At 41.2% G+C, this 19,079-nt stretch overlaps 1 protein-coding gene across 2 annotated transcripts in view; it reads left to right on the forward strand.

The window, feature by feature from the left end:
- The window catches only part of LOC139548589 (roundabout homolog 2-like), a 91,484-nt gene that overhangs the window by 15,601 nt on the left and 56,804 nt on the right, over positions 1-19,079 (forward strand). For both annotated transcript variants that reach the window (XM_071358371.1, XM_071358372.1), the window contains exon 2: positions 13,382-13,708. In XM_071358371.1, the coding sequence (XP_071214472.1) occupies positions 13,382-13,708 (327 nt within the window). The remainder of the gene's footprint in view (positions 1-13,381; positions 13,709-19,079) is intronic.

The raw sequence follows: 19,079 nt of genomic DNA on the forward strand, positions 1-19,079 counted from the left end.
AGTGCAGTCCACCTGGTCAGCTGTCCTCAAGCCACGTTTGAGGCCAATGTGATGGGCCGCATGAGACACACGTTCCACGGAAGAGAAACTGAGACTGCTGGAGTTGAGTTCTTTGGATCTCAGCTCCTGTGATGTCTGAAGTGCAAGTCAGATGGCTGACCTAGTAGTGCGCTATGAAGATTTCTTCTCACGTCACCATCTTGATTGTGGAGAAGCTAAAGGATTTGTTCACAGAATCAGCATGACTGATAAAACCCGCTTCCGTTCCGAAGAGTGCCTCCACGTCAATACTAGAAGTTGCACCAGGTCTTGAGCGAGAGAGAAAAGATCTCATCCGGAAATCGACACGTGAGTATTGTCACAACCTGGCTCTTAGATGGTGACAAGCAAGGGAGTCCACATGTTGGCAGTTAAGGAGTAACAATAATATTTATTAAATAACTAACAAAGTATAAAACTACAAAGGAAAACCCACCTGTGAAAGTAGGCATGTGAGGGGTGTAATGGAGATGTATGGATGAAGGTAAAATGTGTTGAAGGGTGCACCTAATCAAAAAAACAATCAACCAGATCGCAAAACAAAATGGTGCTTGTGGAGAGAGGGAGAGCCAGGACTGGGCACCAGGAACTTTTATCTCCTAGTTTATCCCAAACCCAGGTGCAACTTGTCACCATAACGGGATTGCAGCCATAAGAAGTTAACGGGATGATATGACAACAGCCAGTGAAAGTACAGGGCGTCAAATTCAAACAACAGAAATCTCATAATTAAAATTCCTCAAACATACATGTATCTTATACCATTTTAAAGGTAATCTTGTTGTTAATCCCACCAAAGTGTCCGATTTCAAATAGGCTTTACAGCGAAAGCACCACAAACGATTATGTTAGGTCACCGCAAAATCACAGAAAAACAGTCATTTTTCCAGCCTGTTAAAGGAATTTTATTCCTATATGTTTATCAACCAATTCAATTAAAACACTCTGCCCATACATAAGAATTTGTAAGATACTTATCAGCATAAAATGGACAGAAACCAGTCTCAAAATCAATCAATAGCGTTTATTCTCGAGAGTACTGATCATAGTACAATTTACATCAGGTTTATATAATAAAGATGATGTCATAGGTTTTAAAAGGTCCTTCCTCCTCTCGTATACAATGGCAGTACAGTTAGCGTTCTTGGATTGTCTGCCACCTGTTACACAATCTGCAACCAACCCAAGGTCTCTCCCCTCCCTGGGTAGAGACAGAATTTCCTGTAAGGAACACATCATTCCAGCCTGTCTGAAGATAACTCCATTCTTTCTAACAAGGAACACATTATATTCAGAGGTTCATTCATCCATACAGTAACATAGAATTATAACTAAACAGAATACTACTAAGTCAAATGTATACATATTTTAGTCATTATTCACAAAAAGCAGAAATAGAGATAAAATGAATCACTAACCTTTGATCTTCATCAGATGACACTCATAGGACTTCATGTTACACAATACATATGTTTTGTTCGATAAAGCTCAAATTTATATCCAAAAACCTCAGTTTACATTGGCGCCATGTTCAGAAATGCCTCCAAAATATCTGGAGAAATTGCAGAGAGCCACGTCAAATAACATAAATACTCATCATAAACTTTGATGAAAGATACATGTTTTACATAGAATTAAAGATACACTTGTTCTTAATGCAACCACTGTGTCAGATTTCAAAAAGCTTTACGGCAAAAGCACAATATTCAATAATCTGAGAACAGCGTTCAGCCACAAAAGGAAGCCATACAGTTAACGCCAAATTGTGCAGTCAACAAAACTCATAAAAAGCATTATAAATCTTACCTTTGCTGATATTCGTCGGAATGCACTCCCAGGACTCCCACTTCCACAAGAAATTTTCGTTTTGTTCGGTAATGTCCTTCATTTATGTCCAAATAGCTATTTATGTTAGCGTGTTTGGTAAACAAATCCAAAGTTAGAAAGCGCATTCACTAAAACCTGACGAAATGTCAAAAAGTTCCGTAACAGTCATTAGAAACATGTCAAACGATGTATTGAATCAATCTTTAGAATGTTTTTACATAAATCTTCATTAACGTTCCAACCGGAGAATTACATGGACTTCAGATATGCGACGGAACAGAGCTCCCTCTCATGTGAACGCGCATGGTCAGAGCATGGTCAGGTCATGGTAGACCTGACTATTTCCTGTCTCCTTCGGCCCCACTTCACAGTAGAGGCATCAGACAAGGTTCTACAGACTGTTGACATCTAGTGGAAGCCGTAGGAAGTGCAAACTCATCCATATCCCACTGTTTGTTCAATAGGGGCTGTGTTGAAAATCTACCAACCTCAGAATTTCCACTTCCTGTTTGGATTTTTTCTCAGGTTTTTGCCTGCCATATGAGTTCTGTTATACTCACAGACATCATTCAAACAGTTTTAGAAACTTCAGAGTTTTCTATCCAATACGAATAATAATATGCATATATTAGCAACTGGGACTGAGGAGCAGGCAGTTTACTATGGGCACCTCTGTGCACCTTTCATCCAAGCTACTCAATGCAGCCATAAAGTTTAACAACCCAATCAGCTCCACCTGTCCCCAATCTGCAAATAAAAGCACAAACGCAGAGAAGGAGGCAGGGAGAGCGAGGGGGTGTAAACAGTATGCATCTCCCCTGGTGCAAGTCTGGAAGAAAAATGGAGACCTTTTGTATCTGTACAGACTTCTGCTGGTTGAACAAGAGGACCCTGAAGGATGCACATCCTCTCCCGCACCAGACTGCTTGGCTGCGCTTGGCGGCAACACACTATTCAGCACAATGGATTTCACCTCTGGATTCTGTAACATGCCACTGCACGAAGATGACAGGAAGTATTCCGCCTTCACAACACCTATGGGGCTCTTTTGAATTCAACCGTCCACCTCAGGGTCTCTAACAGCCCTGGAAGCTTCATGCGCATGATGACAAGTATCTTCAGAGATCAGAACTTCATGAGTTTGCTGTGTTACTTGGATGATCTGTTTGGTCTTTGGCCCAGATGAGAAGACGGCCTTGGAACACTTAGAGATGGTCTTTAGCAGGCTTCGTAGTCACAACATGAAGTTGGCCCCAAAGAAGTGCGTCTTCCTCAGGAAGTCTGTCAAGTTCCTTGGCCACATAATTTATGAAAATGGTGACCCTAGTAAAGTCAACAGCATCTTTAAGATGAGCAGTGCTGATTTGATGGTGTGACTCCTTCACAGAAACGGATGTCGTTCCTTGGCATGGTAAACAACTACAACCAACACTTTGCCAGGTTTCTCCGCAATATCCAGACTTCTCTCCTCATTGTTGACTGGATCAAAGCGAGAACCCAAGGGTCATCAAAGTAAAGCCCTCCTCACAGCGTCGAAAGTTGAACGTCACAGACTGGACACCCAAACATGAGCAGGCCTTCGCAAATGTTTTAAGACATCTCTAGTAAACACGATGGTGTTGGCACACTGACTTCTCCCGTCCGTTCATGTTGTCGACAGTTGCGTCCCTGGATGGCATAGGTGCTGTCCTGTCACAGTTGCAAGACGGAGAAATTTGTGCCAGACCCATTACATTTGCTAGCAAGTCCTTGTCTCAGAATAACTACCCAGCTCATCGGTTAGAGTTCCTGGCAAAGTGGTCGATCTGAAACAAGTTCAGTCACTGGTTGAAAGCTCATGTGTTTACTGTTTGGACTGACAACAATCCACTTCCTCACATTTAATGACCAAGCTGAGGCTGGACTGTTGTGAGCAGCGCTGGATGGCCAAGTCAAGATTTTAACTGGCTAACATCAAGTACATGCCAGGTCCTCAATATGGTTGCTGACGCTCTGAGTCGAGTGCCCTTTGTCAAAGGTGTTGGCCACAGGCTGCTTCGTGAGCCCTACGAAACCTCCTTAGCGATGTTCAAGCAGTGTCAAACACTTCAGTCCATGATGCCTTCAGGTGGTCCAGTGATCTCAAAGGCAACCCCAACTGCGTAAGCTCACAGAACTTCCACTTCTGTCTACGTGTTCTCAGTCCTTGGCAGAGGATGAGGTGTCAAGCCATACTCCAGTCACATGACAACTGGGAAACAGGAGCTAGAACATGTGCTGTTGAAATGGTTCATCATTTACCTCAACTGATACCTCCTGGTCAAGACACCTTACCTGCCTACTCTGAGAAGGTGCTTTGTGATGAGCAACTCAATGACAGGACCCTTTCTCATGTGCTATTCAATGTGGAGACAACGCAGGCCTTCTAGAAGAGCAAGAGAAACTGTTAGTCATCAGATGCTTGTTGTCAGGTAATGCCATACTGTACAGAGTCTCACAAGATCAGCTATCAAAGACAAAGCAGTTCCAGTACATAGTTCCTGAGTCTCTCAAAGCAGAAGTCCTGAAAGGTGTTCATGATCACGGTGTCATCAGGGTCAGTTCAGAAGCCTTAGCTTAGCTAGACAGATTCTTCTGGCTGCACCTTGTCAGAGATGTTAGGGATTATGTCCTTCGTTCCAGGGCTCCACTGGAAAGTATCACCTTGACTAGGCCGCTACAACTGGTTTGTGTCTTTCTGTTCTGCTGAAGATTCAAGCAAGAAGTCCATTGATGTACTATTGATAACAGATCACTTTACAAGAATAGCTCCAGCGTTTCCCTGCAGAGCCCAATCCACTAAGCAGGTGGCAAGAATCCTGTGGGACCGATACTTCTGTGTGTATGGATTTCCTGAGAGAATTCATAGTGACCAAGGGGCAAGTTTCGAGAGTCAGTTGATCAGTGAGTTACTCAGAGTTTCTGGTGTGAGAAAGTCACACACGACACCGTATCACCCGATGGGGAATGACAGCGTGGAACGTTTCAATCGGACACTTGGCAACATGATCCGAGCTCTAGCACCGAAAACACTTACCAAGACTGGCCGAGACACCTGCAGACATTGACGTTCATGTACAATTGCACCACCCATGAGACGACAGGGTGCGCCCCCTTCTACCTGATGTATGGAAGGATCCCTTGTCTGCCAGTATATGTGCTTTTCAGAAACACTCTGAACGATCCAGCTGTTACCAGTTACGACAAGTATGTGGTGTCCCTCTCCAATGATCTGAAGGATGCTATGGTGATAGCGCAGGAACATGCTGCTAAAGCACAAAATGGACAAACTGAGATCTACAACAGAAATGTCAAGGGGCCCGCCATAGAAGTCGGCGATGGAGTACTATTGACAAACAAAGACAGAGGAAAGTGGCGGATCGCTGGGATTCGACAATTTACACTGTGGTCAGACAAGAATCCAGGCACTCACACATACAGAATATGTAATACAGCCACTGGAAAGGGAAAAAGTAGTTCATGATCATGTTGGTCAACTTCTTCCCATTAGATGATGACAGTGCAGTTTCTGGCCTCTCTTCATCCATGTCCGTTGGCCTGACTCCAAGTTCCGGTGCTCACAATGTGATGATGGATTCAGTATCAAACAAGACAAGGGAGTTCCTTTCCTCAAGAAGAGAGTCAAGATTCACTATCTGGAATGGAGCGGGACGTGTCTGTACAAGGTGTCACACAGAGAGATTCAGATCACGAAGAGGAAAGCGGAGCAGACCTATGCAGAAGAGCGAATGGATTCCATTTCTGAAAGAGCGAGAACTCTTTTCCTGGTCAGGAGCTAGTGGACTCTGAAGGAAGAACTCGAGATTGGATAATACAGTTACCAGTTAGTAGAGATGAGGAATCTTCTTCAGGTGTGACCTCAGAACCACTGGTCTCAAGACTCGGATTCAGAAGAGATCCAGTGATCAGACACGCTTTTCTGCTGCCATTGGACATTCTGAACAGCCTAGTGACTCAGTTTACTGTCACTAGTGACTTACACTCACAACGACAATCCTAGTGCAGTTTGGCAAATCAGGACCTGTGTTGGTCGAATCGTCAAACATGTCAACATATTTATCTACACTGTCTACACAAGATATTGTGTAGTCACTAAGTGACACTGATCTTAATATTCAAGCAAATATTTGCAAGTTACTGATCCAAGCCTTCAGAGATTAAGCAAAACTATAGTTGTGACTCACACAATCGTTCAGTGAAGATTTCAGTTTCCATTATTTTACATGAGCATTGTATTTTATTGGTGAGGTCTAGTACTACACAGTGTAGATGTGTGGGGTGTAGAAAGGCATCCTACAGCCAGTAGTTGGTTTGGGAGTTTGGCCAACTCTCCTTCCACTTCATCCTTTTGGGATACTTCAAATGTTGGTTTTCTTGTAAATGGACCTTTATATGTTGTGTAATTGTATGTAAATGTGTTGTGTGTATGTCTGCAGGTACGTGCTCCCAGACTGTTATGGAACAATGTTACTGTACACATGTAGCCCATGTGCTGCAGTGCTGTGTTATGGCAGATGGAGTCATAAGTTGAGCACTCCTCTGTAGTCATGTTGTTATAGATGTAATGATTTGATATCTACAACTATTATAAAAGCAAGAGTTGTTAAACTTTGAAGGAGATTTCATGACAGATTTTCTCTGAAGTTTACACATTGTGTTGTGTGTATGTCTGCAGAATAAACCGTGAAAGAGAACAGCACTGTGTCCTTTGTCGATGAGCCGTTACACATGCAGATGAGCTTTTACTATCATTCTTTATATAATTTCTGTGTTTCGTAGTATAGAAACTTATATTTATTCAGTTTAGTCACATGATTTCTCAATTTGCGGTACGTTTGCCAATCGGTTGTGCACCCAGATTTATTTGCCATTCTTTTTGCCTCATCCCTCTCAGCCATACCATTTTTCAATTCCTCATCAATCCTCTGGGTTAAGTTTTTACAGTAATTTTCTCAATGGGTGCATGCTTATTAGTTACTGGAATAAGCAATTTCATAAATGTGTCAAGTGCAGCATCTGGTTGAGCCTCATTACCCACCACATGACCAACATTATCACTACAAAACGTATTGTATGACTTATAAACTATATTCGGCCCAACATTGATCACTATATCCGATGGATTTGGATACTGCTTAAAAGCACATTTCTGCAGCATTAGTAAAGATGTTATTCATACATGTTGATTTCATTCCTGTGCTGTTTGTAACTACCCTTGTAGGTTTACTGGTAACCTGAACCAGGTTTCAGGCACTGGTTACAGTTTGAAGCTTTTTCTTGAGTGGGCAGCTTGATGAAAGCCAGTCAATATTTAAATTGCCCAGAAGATATACTTCTCTATTGATATCAAAAACATTTTATTTGTCACATGCACTGAATACAACAGGTGTAGACCTTACAGTGAAATGCTTACTCACAAGCCCTTAACCAACAATGCAGTTTTAAGAAAAATACCTAATAATAAGAAATATAGTAACAAATAAAGAGCAGCAGTAAAATAACAATAGCGAGGCTATATACAGGGAGTACCGGTACAGAGTTAATGTGCGGGGGCACTGGTTAGTCGAGGTAATCTATACAGTCGTGGCCAAAGGTTTTGAGAATGACACATTCATTTTCACATTGTATTGCTACCGCTGTATAATCAAAGGTATTAGCTAAGCGTGTTTCAGCGATAGTCAGAGTATGAATGTCATCTGTTACTAGCAAGTTATTAATTTCATGAACCTTCTTTCTTAAGCAACATATGTTAACGTCGGCTATTTTTATTGCTTTACTGGGAAGCTTAGCAGAAGTAGACATGCTCATGTTATTTATGTTAGTGCATGGTGAGCTGCACATGGTGGGCTTCCTACTAAGGCACACCGCCTCATTGCTAACAGTATAACTCTGGTTCATAGGCACATGATTACTGCATACAATAGCTGTAGGATCCGCAGAGGCATTCAGGACATTTTAAAGGGACATAATTGGTTACTTACATTCTGTCTACCAATGCCCCAGGTATAATGTACATTTGCTGAAGCATTATCACAACTCAGTGACACAATGGTAGGGATTAACTGTGCTGGGCTTGGGTCCTTGAATAGTCATTGTCTCAACACAGCTGTGAAAGGATCCAGGAACCCAACTTATTCGGGTGGATCCCATCCTCCTTATAAAACGTGTTTTGTTTCCAAAAGGTATTGGAATTGTCAACAAAAGTTACACCCATTGAGCTGCAATAATCACATAGCCAGTTGTGGAGAGAAAGAATCCTGCTAAAGCGTTCAATGCCACGATTCAGAGTGGGCACAGGGCCAGATATGATGGGTCTTTTATTAGTGTCTAGCAGAGAATCAATCGGCTCTTTAAAATCCAGTTTCAACTGTTTCAGAGCTGCCCTTTATAATGTCAATAGAATCCACATGGACTACTAAAGAATTGATTCCCATGTCCTGGCGTGGAACATTTCGGGAGCAGCTTAGTAATGTCATTTACTCTAGCTCTGGAATAGGACATTGTTTTTGCACCAGGAACAGTCACATTTCTTACCATCGAGCTGCCCAAAATCACAGCTGGAAAAAAATCTTCCCATTCCCACGCTTCACAGGATTCAGATAATCCTTTAAGGACGGGCATGATAACTTGTGCCTGGTGTAGCCGTCCCACAGATGGATAAGTCCCGCTCGATCCAGAGCAGGGACGGAAGGATCCCATCGTCGACTTTGAAATCGGAGGGGAAGGAGTAGGTACAGTGGCTGCAGACACAGGTACCTAAAGCGTCAAAGGTGCAGGAAGATCAGACTCCAGGACGGCAACTATTCGTTTGTTACCGCTCCGGGCCTCTCGTTGGGAGTGTAGCCTGCTTTGCGGGATGCCGCTGTCTTCGGCTTCTACGGCTCGTGACATGCAACCATCGTTGATTGGCATGTTCCTCTTGCTGTGCTCCTTCAACTCTACTATCAGATGGGGGAAGAGAGGCAGGTGATGGCTCACCTGACGAACGAACTCCGGACAATGACAAACGATAAGGCCGAGATGCATCCATCAAGCATGAACGCCGTCCAGCCACCGGCGTAGAAAAGGTTAACATTCCACTTCAATCCTATAATTCTCAGCAAGCAAACAATTGCCGCATTGGAACTCCGAGTTATCCAGTTTGTCCCAAAACACAGTGTAATGGATACAGCTAGAACCGTTAATTTAATTCTCCAGACAGAGGGCTCCATTGCAAATCATCTTGGACTAACTTTGTTAGCTAGCTAAGCTGCTAGTCATAAAGCTAAGGTTAGCGGCCCGGTCGAGCAGGCTTCAAGCTGTCTGTTAAGCGGTTCCGGGACAAGAAATAGCGGTCCTGGCTGTTAAAAGATAAGCGTGTGGAAGAACTTGACTGGCCTGCAAAGAGCCCTGACCTCAACCCCATCGAACACCTTTGGGATGAATGTGAATGCAGACTGTGAGCCAGGCCTAATCGCCCAAAATCAGTGCCTGACCTCACTAATGCTCTTGTGGCTGAATGGAAGCAAATCCCAGCAGCAACGTTCCAACATCTAGTGTAAAGCCTTCCCAGAAGAGTGGAGGCTGTTATGACAGCAAAGGGGGGACCAACTCCATATTAATGCCCATGATTTTGGAATGAGATGTTTGACGAGCAGGTGTCCACATACTATTGGTAATGTAGTGTATCATGACTATTTGCATCAATCCAGTGGCCATTTTGTTTAGCAATCACATGAGCGTTACCACAACACCGCTTAACCAAACAACGGTCTCTTCCTGGTGCACATTTGCATTAAAGGTTAACATTGAAAAAAATAAAATGGAATATGTGATAAAATGGAATCAGCCAAAAAATAAAACTGATTTTATAGGGCCCTAATCAAGCACTCATCCGCATCCTGCATTAGTATTAGCCGTACTCATGCGTAACCTGTAGGTTTTAGCTGGTACAGCTACCGTGGTGGGATTATTGTTTGGGTGTTTTTCTCAGGTTCATGGCATGTTGGTCATTGTGTCCAGTGATGTAAAGTACTTAAGTTAAAATTCTTTAAAGTACTACTTAAGTAGTTTCTTTGGGGTATCTGTACTTTACTATTTTATATTTTTGACAACTTTTTACTTTTACTCCACTACATTCCAAAAGAAAACAATGTACTTTTTACTCCATACATTTTCCCTTACACCCAGAAATACTTGTTACATTTTGAAAGCTTAGCAGGACAGGAAAATGGTCCAATTCATGCAATTATTAAAATATCATCCCGACTGCCTCTGATCTGGCGGACTTACTAAACACATGCTTTGTTTGTAAATGACGTTGGAGTGTGCCGCTGGCTATCCATAAATAAAATACATTTAAAAAAACGTGCCATCTGGTTTGCTTAATATAAGGAATTTGAAATTTATTTGTACTTTTTGATACTTAAGTATTTGAGAAATTACATTTACTTTTGATACTTAAGTATCAAGTAGTATTTTACTGGGTGACTTTCACTTTTACTTGAGACATTTTCTATTACGGTATCTTAGTCTGTGGCTCCAATGAGTTCATAAAAAAAATATATCTGTTTACAGCTAAAAGCTTGGATTTCTCCACACGTCTCAGATGTAACTACTATAGTGTAGAAACCAGTATATACAGTGCGCTCTAAAAGTGAAATGATACAATGACCATGAGGTTTAAGTGCAGACTGTCGGCTTTAATTTGAATGTATTTTCATTCATATTGGGTGAACCATTTGGGAAAATTACAGCACTTTTTGTTCATAGTCCCCCATTTTAGGGAACCAAAAGTATTGTCACAAATTCACTTATTTGTGTATTAAAGTAGTCAAGTTTAGTATTTGGTCCCATGTTCCTAGCACACAATGAGGTTAGCTGGTCCTCATTAAAGTCTCGTAGATCACTTAATTATTCCCTTTTTTGTTTACAAAGCTCTACTACACAAGCGTCCCTTACTTGACTACATTGTTAAAGTATTTTTTTTTTTTTTTATACAAAACTTCAATACTAAACCCACTCACAGGGTTGGTTAACTCTTGAGGTTACTCGTGTCTCCACCGAATTAGGTAAATCTGCTTTTAGTTTTAATGCACCTCATTGCTGGAACCAACTGCAAAATACACTGCAATTGGATGCTCTGATGCTTCTTGGGCAATTAAAAAAAAATATTGATTGGCCAACTATTTGCTGAGGAATGTGGCTTTTTTGCTTTGTTTGTTTTTTGCTTTGTTTTTTGCTTTGTTTGTTGCTTTGTCTGTTTTTTGATTTTTGTCTATGAACTGTATGTGCAGTGCTACCTTGCGAAAGAGACGTTGGTTTCAATGGTGACTTCCTGTTTTTAAATGAAGGTAAAAAATATATAATTCATTAAGCTTGTCACTCTACAAACTTGTTGGATGCATTTGCTGTTTGTTTTGTTTGTTTCAGATAATTTTATGCCCAATATAAATTATTCGTAAATAATACAAAAAATGATTTTGTCATTTTAGTCACTTTTATTGTCAATAAGAATAGAATGTTTTCTAATCACTCCTACATTAATGTGGATGCTATCATGATTACAGATAGTCCTGAATGAATCGTGAATAATGATGAGTGAGGAAGTTACAGACCCACAAATATCATTTACCCATTACAATTAACCCATTACAAGAACTCACCATTACAATAACTCTCACCATTACAATAACTCTCACCATTACAATTACTCTCACCATTACAATAACTGGGAAGGTTAGCAATTTTGAGGGGGATGATATTCACGATTCATTCAGGATTAGCCATAATCATGGCAGTAGCATCCACATTAATGTAGAAGTGTTTAGAAACATATTCTATTCGTATTGACAATAAAAGTGACTCAAATGACACAATACATTATTTACCATTCATTTCTACTTGGCACTACTACAAAATAATCTGAAACGCAACCAAAACGAACAGCAAATGGATCCAACAAATTTGTGGTCGCAAGCTTGATGTAGTCATTACGTGCTATGAAAATGTGACTAAATACTTAACTTTTGACTATGTGGGTACACACATACGTAAATTTGTCCGAATACTTTTGGTCCCCTAAAATGGGGGGACTATGTACAAAAAGTGTTGTAATTTCTAAACGGTTCACCCGATATGGATGAATACCCTCAAATTAAAGCTGACGGTCTGCACTTTGACCTACTACTCATTGTATAATTTCAACAACAAAACATTCACTGTCCCAATAGTTTTGGAGCTCACTGTATGTTAATATGTTGCTGTATGCTCCTCCCCACCATATGCTTCTGGTAATGGAAGATGTTCACTTCACTGTAGATTATAGATTGACTGCAGTAAAAATAACTAATGATATTCAATGGCATGGTGAACATTTGGATTCAGAAAATCTTAACTGTTTCATTGCTGGTCTATTCGGTTGACAAAGTTTTATAAACAACAGGCAAACAAGTAAGCAAAAAACAGATGGACAGGAAAACATAAGATAACAATTAAACAAAGGAGAACCATAGAGATTTTTTACAATCAATCTGGTCATACACAGCACATTGGAGCCCTTTTTACTTCATTTTAATGATTCACATTCCAGACCCAAAACTGTAGTGCACATTGTTAGAGCATCTACTCTAAAAGCTTAGCTAAAGCCCTTGGCTTGGAGAAGTACTCGTCTCCCATACAGCAGAGGGTAACAGTAATGGATCTCAAGAGGGAGGGATATGGGAGAGCGCTCTCTCTCTCTATTTCTCAATCTTTCTATTTCTCGCTCTCTATTGGCTTTCTCTCTGTTTTAGTTATCGTCTCACTGGCCTTCATGTCTTCTCTGCTGAAATCCTGATTGACTTTGAGATTGGCTATTACCATCTCAGAAGTTTGGCCAGATCTCCTGCGGCTTCTTCCTCCTTTGAAAATACCCCATCAGAATAAACCTGTCTTCTTCTGCAGGATTTACCGTACCTACCATTACTGACAATTGACATCTCAATGGACGTGGTTAAAAGGCTATATGGTATGATATAGTCATTACGGTGTGAATAGTATACAAGCAGGATACTTCCTTACCTATGCTAAAGGGGCTGTCTGAAAATGTGTCTAATTAAATAGTAGAATAGCAGAGGCCTATAAGGTGAAAGAAAGATGTGATTTATCAGAGTCAAAATCCACCCTGGGGAGAAGCGACAACATGAGATCTTCAGTACTAAAGTTCTGAGCCTTGTAAGCTTTACTATCATGGTGCATCAGTAGCAGATCTCAGTGGTGAGTGACAGATGTATTTCTCTCTTGTCCAACCCATCTGTCTCTCCCTCAGACATCATGCATCCTTACGTACATGTCAGTGGAGATGATGGATTTGAGTTTGCCTGTCGGGGCTTTTCTATTGCCTTTTTTCTCAATGGGAGTACATTGTGTTGTCTTCTTTCAGAGATGGCAGGTTTGGGCTACAGTATGAATGACTGATAGACAGTAACATGGATAGTAACCTTATTTCACCTCACAGGGTCCCGGGCACGTTTTGAGGACAGCCCACCTTGGATCGTGGAGGAACCCTCTGACCTGATCGTGTCCAAGGGGGAGCCCGCCACCCTTAACTGCAAGGCAGAGGGGAGGCCTAACCCCACTGTGGAGTGGTACAAGGACGGTGAGCGGGTGGAAACGGACCGGGATGACCCTCGGTCTCACCGCATGCTCCTTCCCAGCGGCTCCCTCTTCTTCCTGCGTATCGTCCACGGACGACGCTCTAAACCAGACGAGGGCGTCTACACCTGTGTGGCACGTAACTACCTCGGAGAGGCTGTCAGTCACAACGCTTCGCTGGAAGTAGCCAGTAAGTCTTTGTCATTTTACTTGCTGTATATGTTGTAGCGGTATTAATTAGAGAAAGGTAAAGAAGATTTTGTTCGGGCGCCAGGCAGGTATTAACCCTGCCGAAAGAAAAGAATAGTAGAACAGCGAGAGTACCACTACCAGACCCACACACATCAACAGAAGAGACTGCCTAGAGTGTAGCCTGTTGACCAGATAGCCAGCGGAGAGAAAAAGAATACACACCCTATAGATCACACATCACAGTCCTTCCACAATTCTTGGTAACCCCACCAAACATACCTCATATAACAATAATGGCAGAGCAAATAAACAGCAACTTCCTACAATAACAAATTAACCCAGTCATCACACAGAGGATTTGCAATAGTTTGTATTTTCTTCCTGGGAAGGAGTGCAGAGGGTATGAATGTGTGGTGTTCATATACACACTAGTCCAGCTCCAATGAAACGTCAATGTACTTAGGAAATAGAGTCGGTTGCAGTGTAAAGCACTGGAACATAGCGTGAAGAGAACGAGAGAAAGGGAACAAGAGAGGGCTTAGCTGTGGTCTTGAGGTTGCAGGTATCCGGTCTGACTGTCCGATGGTATGTTGGGTTGTAGTTGAACGCTTCGCAACAAATGTTGCTACTTATCCATTTGATCCATAACCATCGTGGTCCCAAATGAGAACAACCACGTCGTCGAGCGATCACACCGAGGATTGATCCAAACACTGTACAACCACATACGCTGAAGACAAACAAAAAAACCTCTGCAGCATAGCACACAACAAAAACTGTCGCGCCAATCAATAGCTTCTTCCCAATAGAGCTTAACGAGCTCTTTTATCTCCTCCTTCCTTACTGCTCATGCTCTCTTAAAGTGGCAGCGCACGGTGAAGGCTCCGTGCAGGATTTCGCCACAATGTCACCCAAGACCAGTGGTGGAGAAAGTACCCAATTATCATACATGAGTAAAAGTAAAGATATCTTAATAGAAAATGACTCTAGTGAAAGTCACCCAATAAAATCCTACTTGAGTAAAAGTCAAAGTATTTGGTTTGAAATATACTTAAGTATAAAAATTAAATGTAATTAGTGTTTTCGAAAAGTAAAAGTATAAATAATTTCAAATTCCTTATATTAAGCAAACTAGATGGCACCATTTATTTTTTATTTACGGATAGGCAGGGGCAGCTCCAATACTCAGACATCATTCACAAACGAAGCATGTGTTTATTGAGTCCGCCAGATCAGAGGCAGTAGGAATGACCAGGGATGTTCTCTTGATAAGTGAGTGAATTAGACCTTTTTCCTGTCCTGCTAACCATTTTTTTAAAGTAACAAGTACTTTTGGGTGCCAGGGAAAATGTACTTTTTACTCCATACATAATTATCTTTCGGAATGTAGTGACGTAAAAGTTGTCAAATACCCCCAAAAAACTACTTAAGTAGTACTTTCAAGTATTTTTACTAAAGTACTTTACACCACTGCCCATGACCTGTGGGTCTTTCTTTCTTTCTTTTGGCAACAGGTCTCAAATCTTGCTGCTGTGATAAACTCTACTGGGTGAAATACCACAGTGTGCTATCAAAATCGGGTTTGTTTTCAAATTCTTTGTGGCTCTGTGTAATCTGAGGGAAATATGTGTCTCTAATATGGTCATACATTTGGCAGGAGGTTAGGAAGTGTAGCTCAGTTTCCACCTCATTTTGTGGGCAGTGTGCATATAGCCTTTCTTTTGAGAGCCAGGTCTGCCTACAGCAGCCTTCTCAATAGAAAGGCTATGCTCACTGAGTCTGTACATAGTCAAAGATTTCCTTAGTTTTGGGTCAGTCAAAGTGGTCAGGTATTCTGCCACTGTGTATTCTCTGTTTAGGGCCAAATAGCATTCTAGTTTACTCTGTTTTTTTGTTAATTGCTTGACACGTTGGAAATAATAATTTTTGTTTTCTCATGATTTGGTTGGGTCCAATTGTGGGGTCTGTTTGTGTTTGAACACAGCACCAGGACCAACTTGCTTAGGGGACTCTTCTCCAGGTTCATCTCTCTGTAGGTGATGGCTTTGTTATGGAAGGTTTGGGAATCGCTTCCTTTTAGGTGGTTGTAGAATTTAACGGCTCTTTTCTGGATTTTGATAATTAGCGGGTATCGGCCTAATTCTGCTCTGCATACATTATTTGGTGTTTTACGTTGTACACAGAGGATATTTTTGCAGAATTCTGCATGCAGAGTCTCAATTTGGTGTTTGTCCCATTTTGTGAATTCTTGATTGGTGAGCAGACCTCAGACCTCACAACCATAAAGGGCAATAACTGATTAAAGTATTTTTAGCCAGATCCTAATTGCTCTCAAAGCACAACAGGTGAAGAGGACAGCTGTTATCTTGAGCATTGCTGAAAATGATTACCATTAAAGACTTTTCTATTTAAATTTAACTAGGCAAGTAAGTTAAGAACAAATTCTTATTTACAACAATGGCAGGTGGGGCAGTGGGGCGGCCGCCCCAGTAGGTTAACTGCCTTGTTCAGGGGCAGAATTACAGATTTTTACCTTGTCAGCTCGGGGATTCAATCCAACAACCTTTTGGTTACTGGCCCAAAGCTCTAACCACTAGGCTACCTGCCGCCCCACTATTATCATGGCCCTTGTCACTAGTTACCACACACAAAGTCATGAACCCAGCCTGTTTCTACATTTCCTCTTCTTAAAATCTGTTTTTAACCCTAACATTAAACACACTGCTAATGTTATGCCTTACCCTAACTTTAAATAAATAAACTATTTATGTTATTTTATTTGATAAAGCCAATTATGACTTTGTGGTGTGCTGTTTTCTCTCTTTCCCCTTGTAATTGTGTCAGTGTGGCGTGACACTGGGCTGAACACAGACCCTTTCTGGCATTAGGAAATGGATTAGCGGAGTGTGTTGATTAGGAAAACAAGCGTAACAGATTAGGGAATGTTTCCTTGTTAAAAACACAAAACAGCAATTTGCCTGCATCTTGTCTTTCACCAGAGCACAAAGCCAGCCAAGCCTCCTCAGCCTCTCTAACTGCTCATGGCTCACTGACCTCCATCACAGCTCATGTTCAAAAATAGGGCCAGCTTTAGTTCAGCTTCCATACTAAGTGATATTTCCACACTCATAACTGCCTTAATGTTGCTGGACCCCAGGAAGATTAGCTCCTGCCTTGGAATCAGTTAATGGGGATCCTTGAATAAATACAAATAAACAGAAGAACATCAAATATTAGAGAAACTACAAATATAAGAGCAAAACAGTTTCCAGAGAAAAACATTTAAGCATCACAGTTATGATGTTTTTTATGATGAATTCTCCTCAGCCAGTGGAGATGTAGCCGGAGATGACATTCTCCTCAGCCAGTGGAGATGTAGCCGGAGATGACATTCTCCTCAGCCAGTGGAGATGTAGCCGGAGATGACATTCTCCTCAGCCAGTGGAGATGTAGCCGGAGATGACATTCTCCTCAGCCAGTGGAGATGTAGCCGGAGATGACATTCTCCTCAGCCAGTGGAGATGTAGCCGGAGATGACATTCTCCTCAGCCAGTGGAGATGTAGCCGGAGATGACATTCTCCTCAGCCAGTGGAGATGTAGCCGGAGATGACATTCTCCTCAGCCAGTGGAGATGTAGCCGGAGATGACATTCTCCTCAGCCAGTGGAGATGTAGCCGGAGATGACATTCATACCAATAAGGCTATGCATCTCCTAGAGGCAGGCACTCTAATGGTAACTTGTAGTAGATTAATTTCTGTATTACCAAAGAGAGAGAGAGACAAACTTCACACACTAGTCAGAGGTATACTTAATCTACACCTTTAATAATAATTAAGCTTTGCAATAGCATTTGACTTTCAACAATTCACTATCTCTAATAAATAGTTGAGTGTCAACATAATGGCAACAGAGATCTTTTATAGCAAAGATCCACCCCCCTAGTCGACATGACAAACCACAGATAATAGGAACTGTTCACAAAGAAAGACTTTTACTTGAGAGAGGAGTATCCCATAGCCAGATAGCATTCGCTATAAATTATCGTTCCGTTTGGTCTCTAAGACGAGGTTCTAATCTCGTTCCTGGTACTTCATAGTACAAAAACACCAACTCATGCAATGGCATATATCAATTGTCAACTCTAGATACTCCCATCTCAAGTACACCCCACTCCTGGACAAGCTCACTGAGGGGAGTGAGCCTCTAGGTCATATACTATCTCAAGATAAGTGCAACATCAGAGGGGACATACACTGGTTCCAGACACTGCCATACTCCTCCCCCCAGTGGGAAAAGGAGGGAGTGACTGGCGTACAGACATTGTGGAGACAATTAATTGGTTCCCCTTTAACCTCTCTGCGCACAGATCCCTTTAGCGGGATAATTTTCCTAAACAACCGCTGAATTGCAGGGCGCCAAATTCAAAAATATTACTAAAAATATTTATAATTATGCAATCACAAGTGAAATATACCAAAACACAGCTTAGCTTGTTGTTAATCCATCTATCGTGTCAGATTTTGAAAATATGCTTTACAGCGAAAGCAATCCAAGCTTTTGTGAGTGTATCAATCAATGCTAGAACAGCTAGCCCCAAATTAGCATGGTCACGAAAGTCAGAAAAGCAATAAAATGAATCGCTTACCTTTGATAATCTTCGGATATTTGCACTCACGAGACTCCCAGTTACACAATAAATGTTCTTTTTGTTTGATAAATATTACTTTTTATTATAAAAAAAACGCCATTTGGGTTGCGCGTTAGGTTCAGAAAAACACAGCCTTGTTCCGTTCGACGAAAATTCCAAAAAGTATCCGTAATGTTCGTAGAAACATGTCATGTTTTTTATAATCAATCCTCAGGTTGTTTTTAACATACATAATCGATAATATTTCGACCGTAACCTATTCAATAAAAGAGAGACAGAAAATGTTGAGCTACCCCTCTCGCGCGCAGGAACTAATCAAAGGACACCTGACTAGTTTTGAAAAATCTCACTAATTTTTCAAAATAAAAGCCTAAAACTATGTCTAAAGCCTGTTCACAGCCTGAGGAAGCAATTGGAAAAGGAATCTGGTTGATACCCCTTTAAATGGAGGAGGGACGGGCAATGAAACACAGTTTTTATTTAAAAAATTTAATCACTTCCGGGTTAGATTTCCTCAGGTTTTCGCCTGCAAAATCTGTTTTGTTATACTCACAGACAGTTTTGGAAAGTTTGGAGTGTTTTCTATCCTAATCTGTAAATTATATGCATATTCTACGATCTGGGCCTGAGAAATAGTCTGTTTACTTTGGGAACGTTATTTAAAAAAAAAAAAATATATATATATATATATATATATATATATATATATATATATATAT

Source organism: Salvelinus alpinus, chromosome 21, assembly GCF_045679555.1.
Source record: "Salvelinus alpinus chromosome 21, SLU_Salpinus.1, whole genome shotgun sequence".
Taxonomy (NCBI): domain Eukaryota; kingdom Metazoa; phylum Chordata; class Actinopteri; order Salmoniformes; family Salmonidae; genus Salvelinus; species Salvelinus alpinus.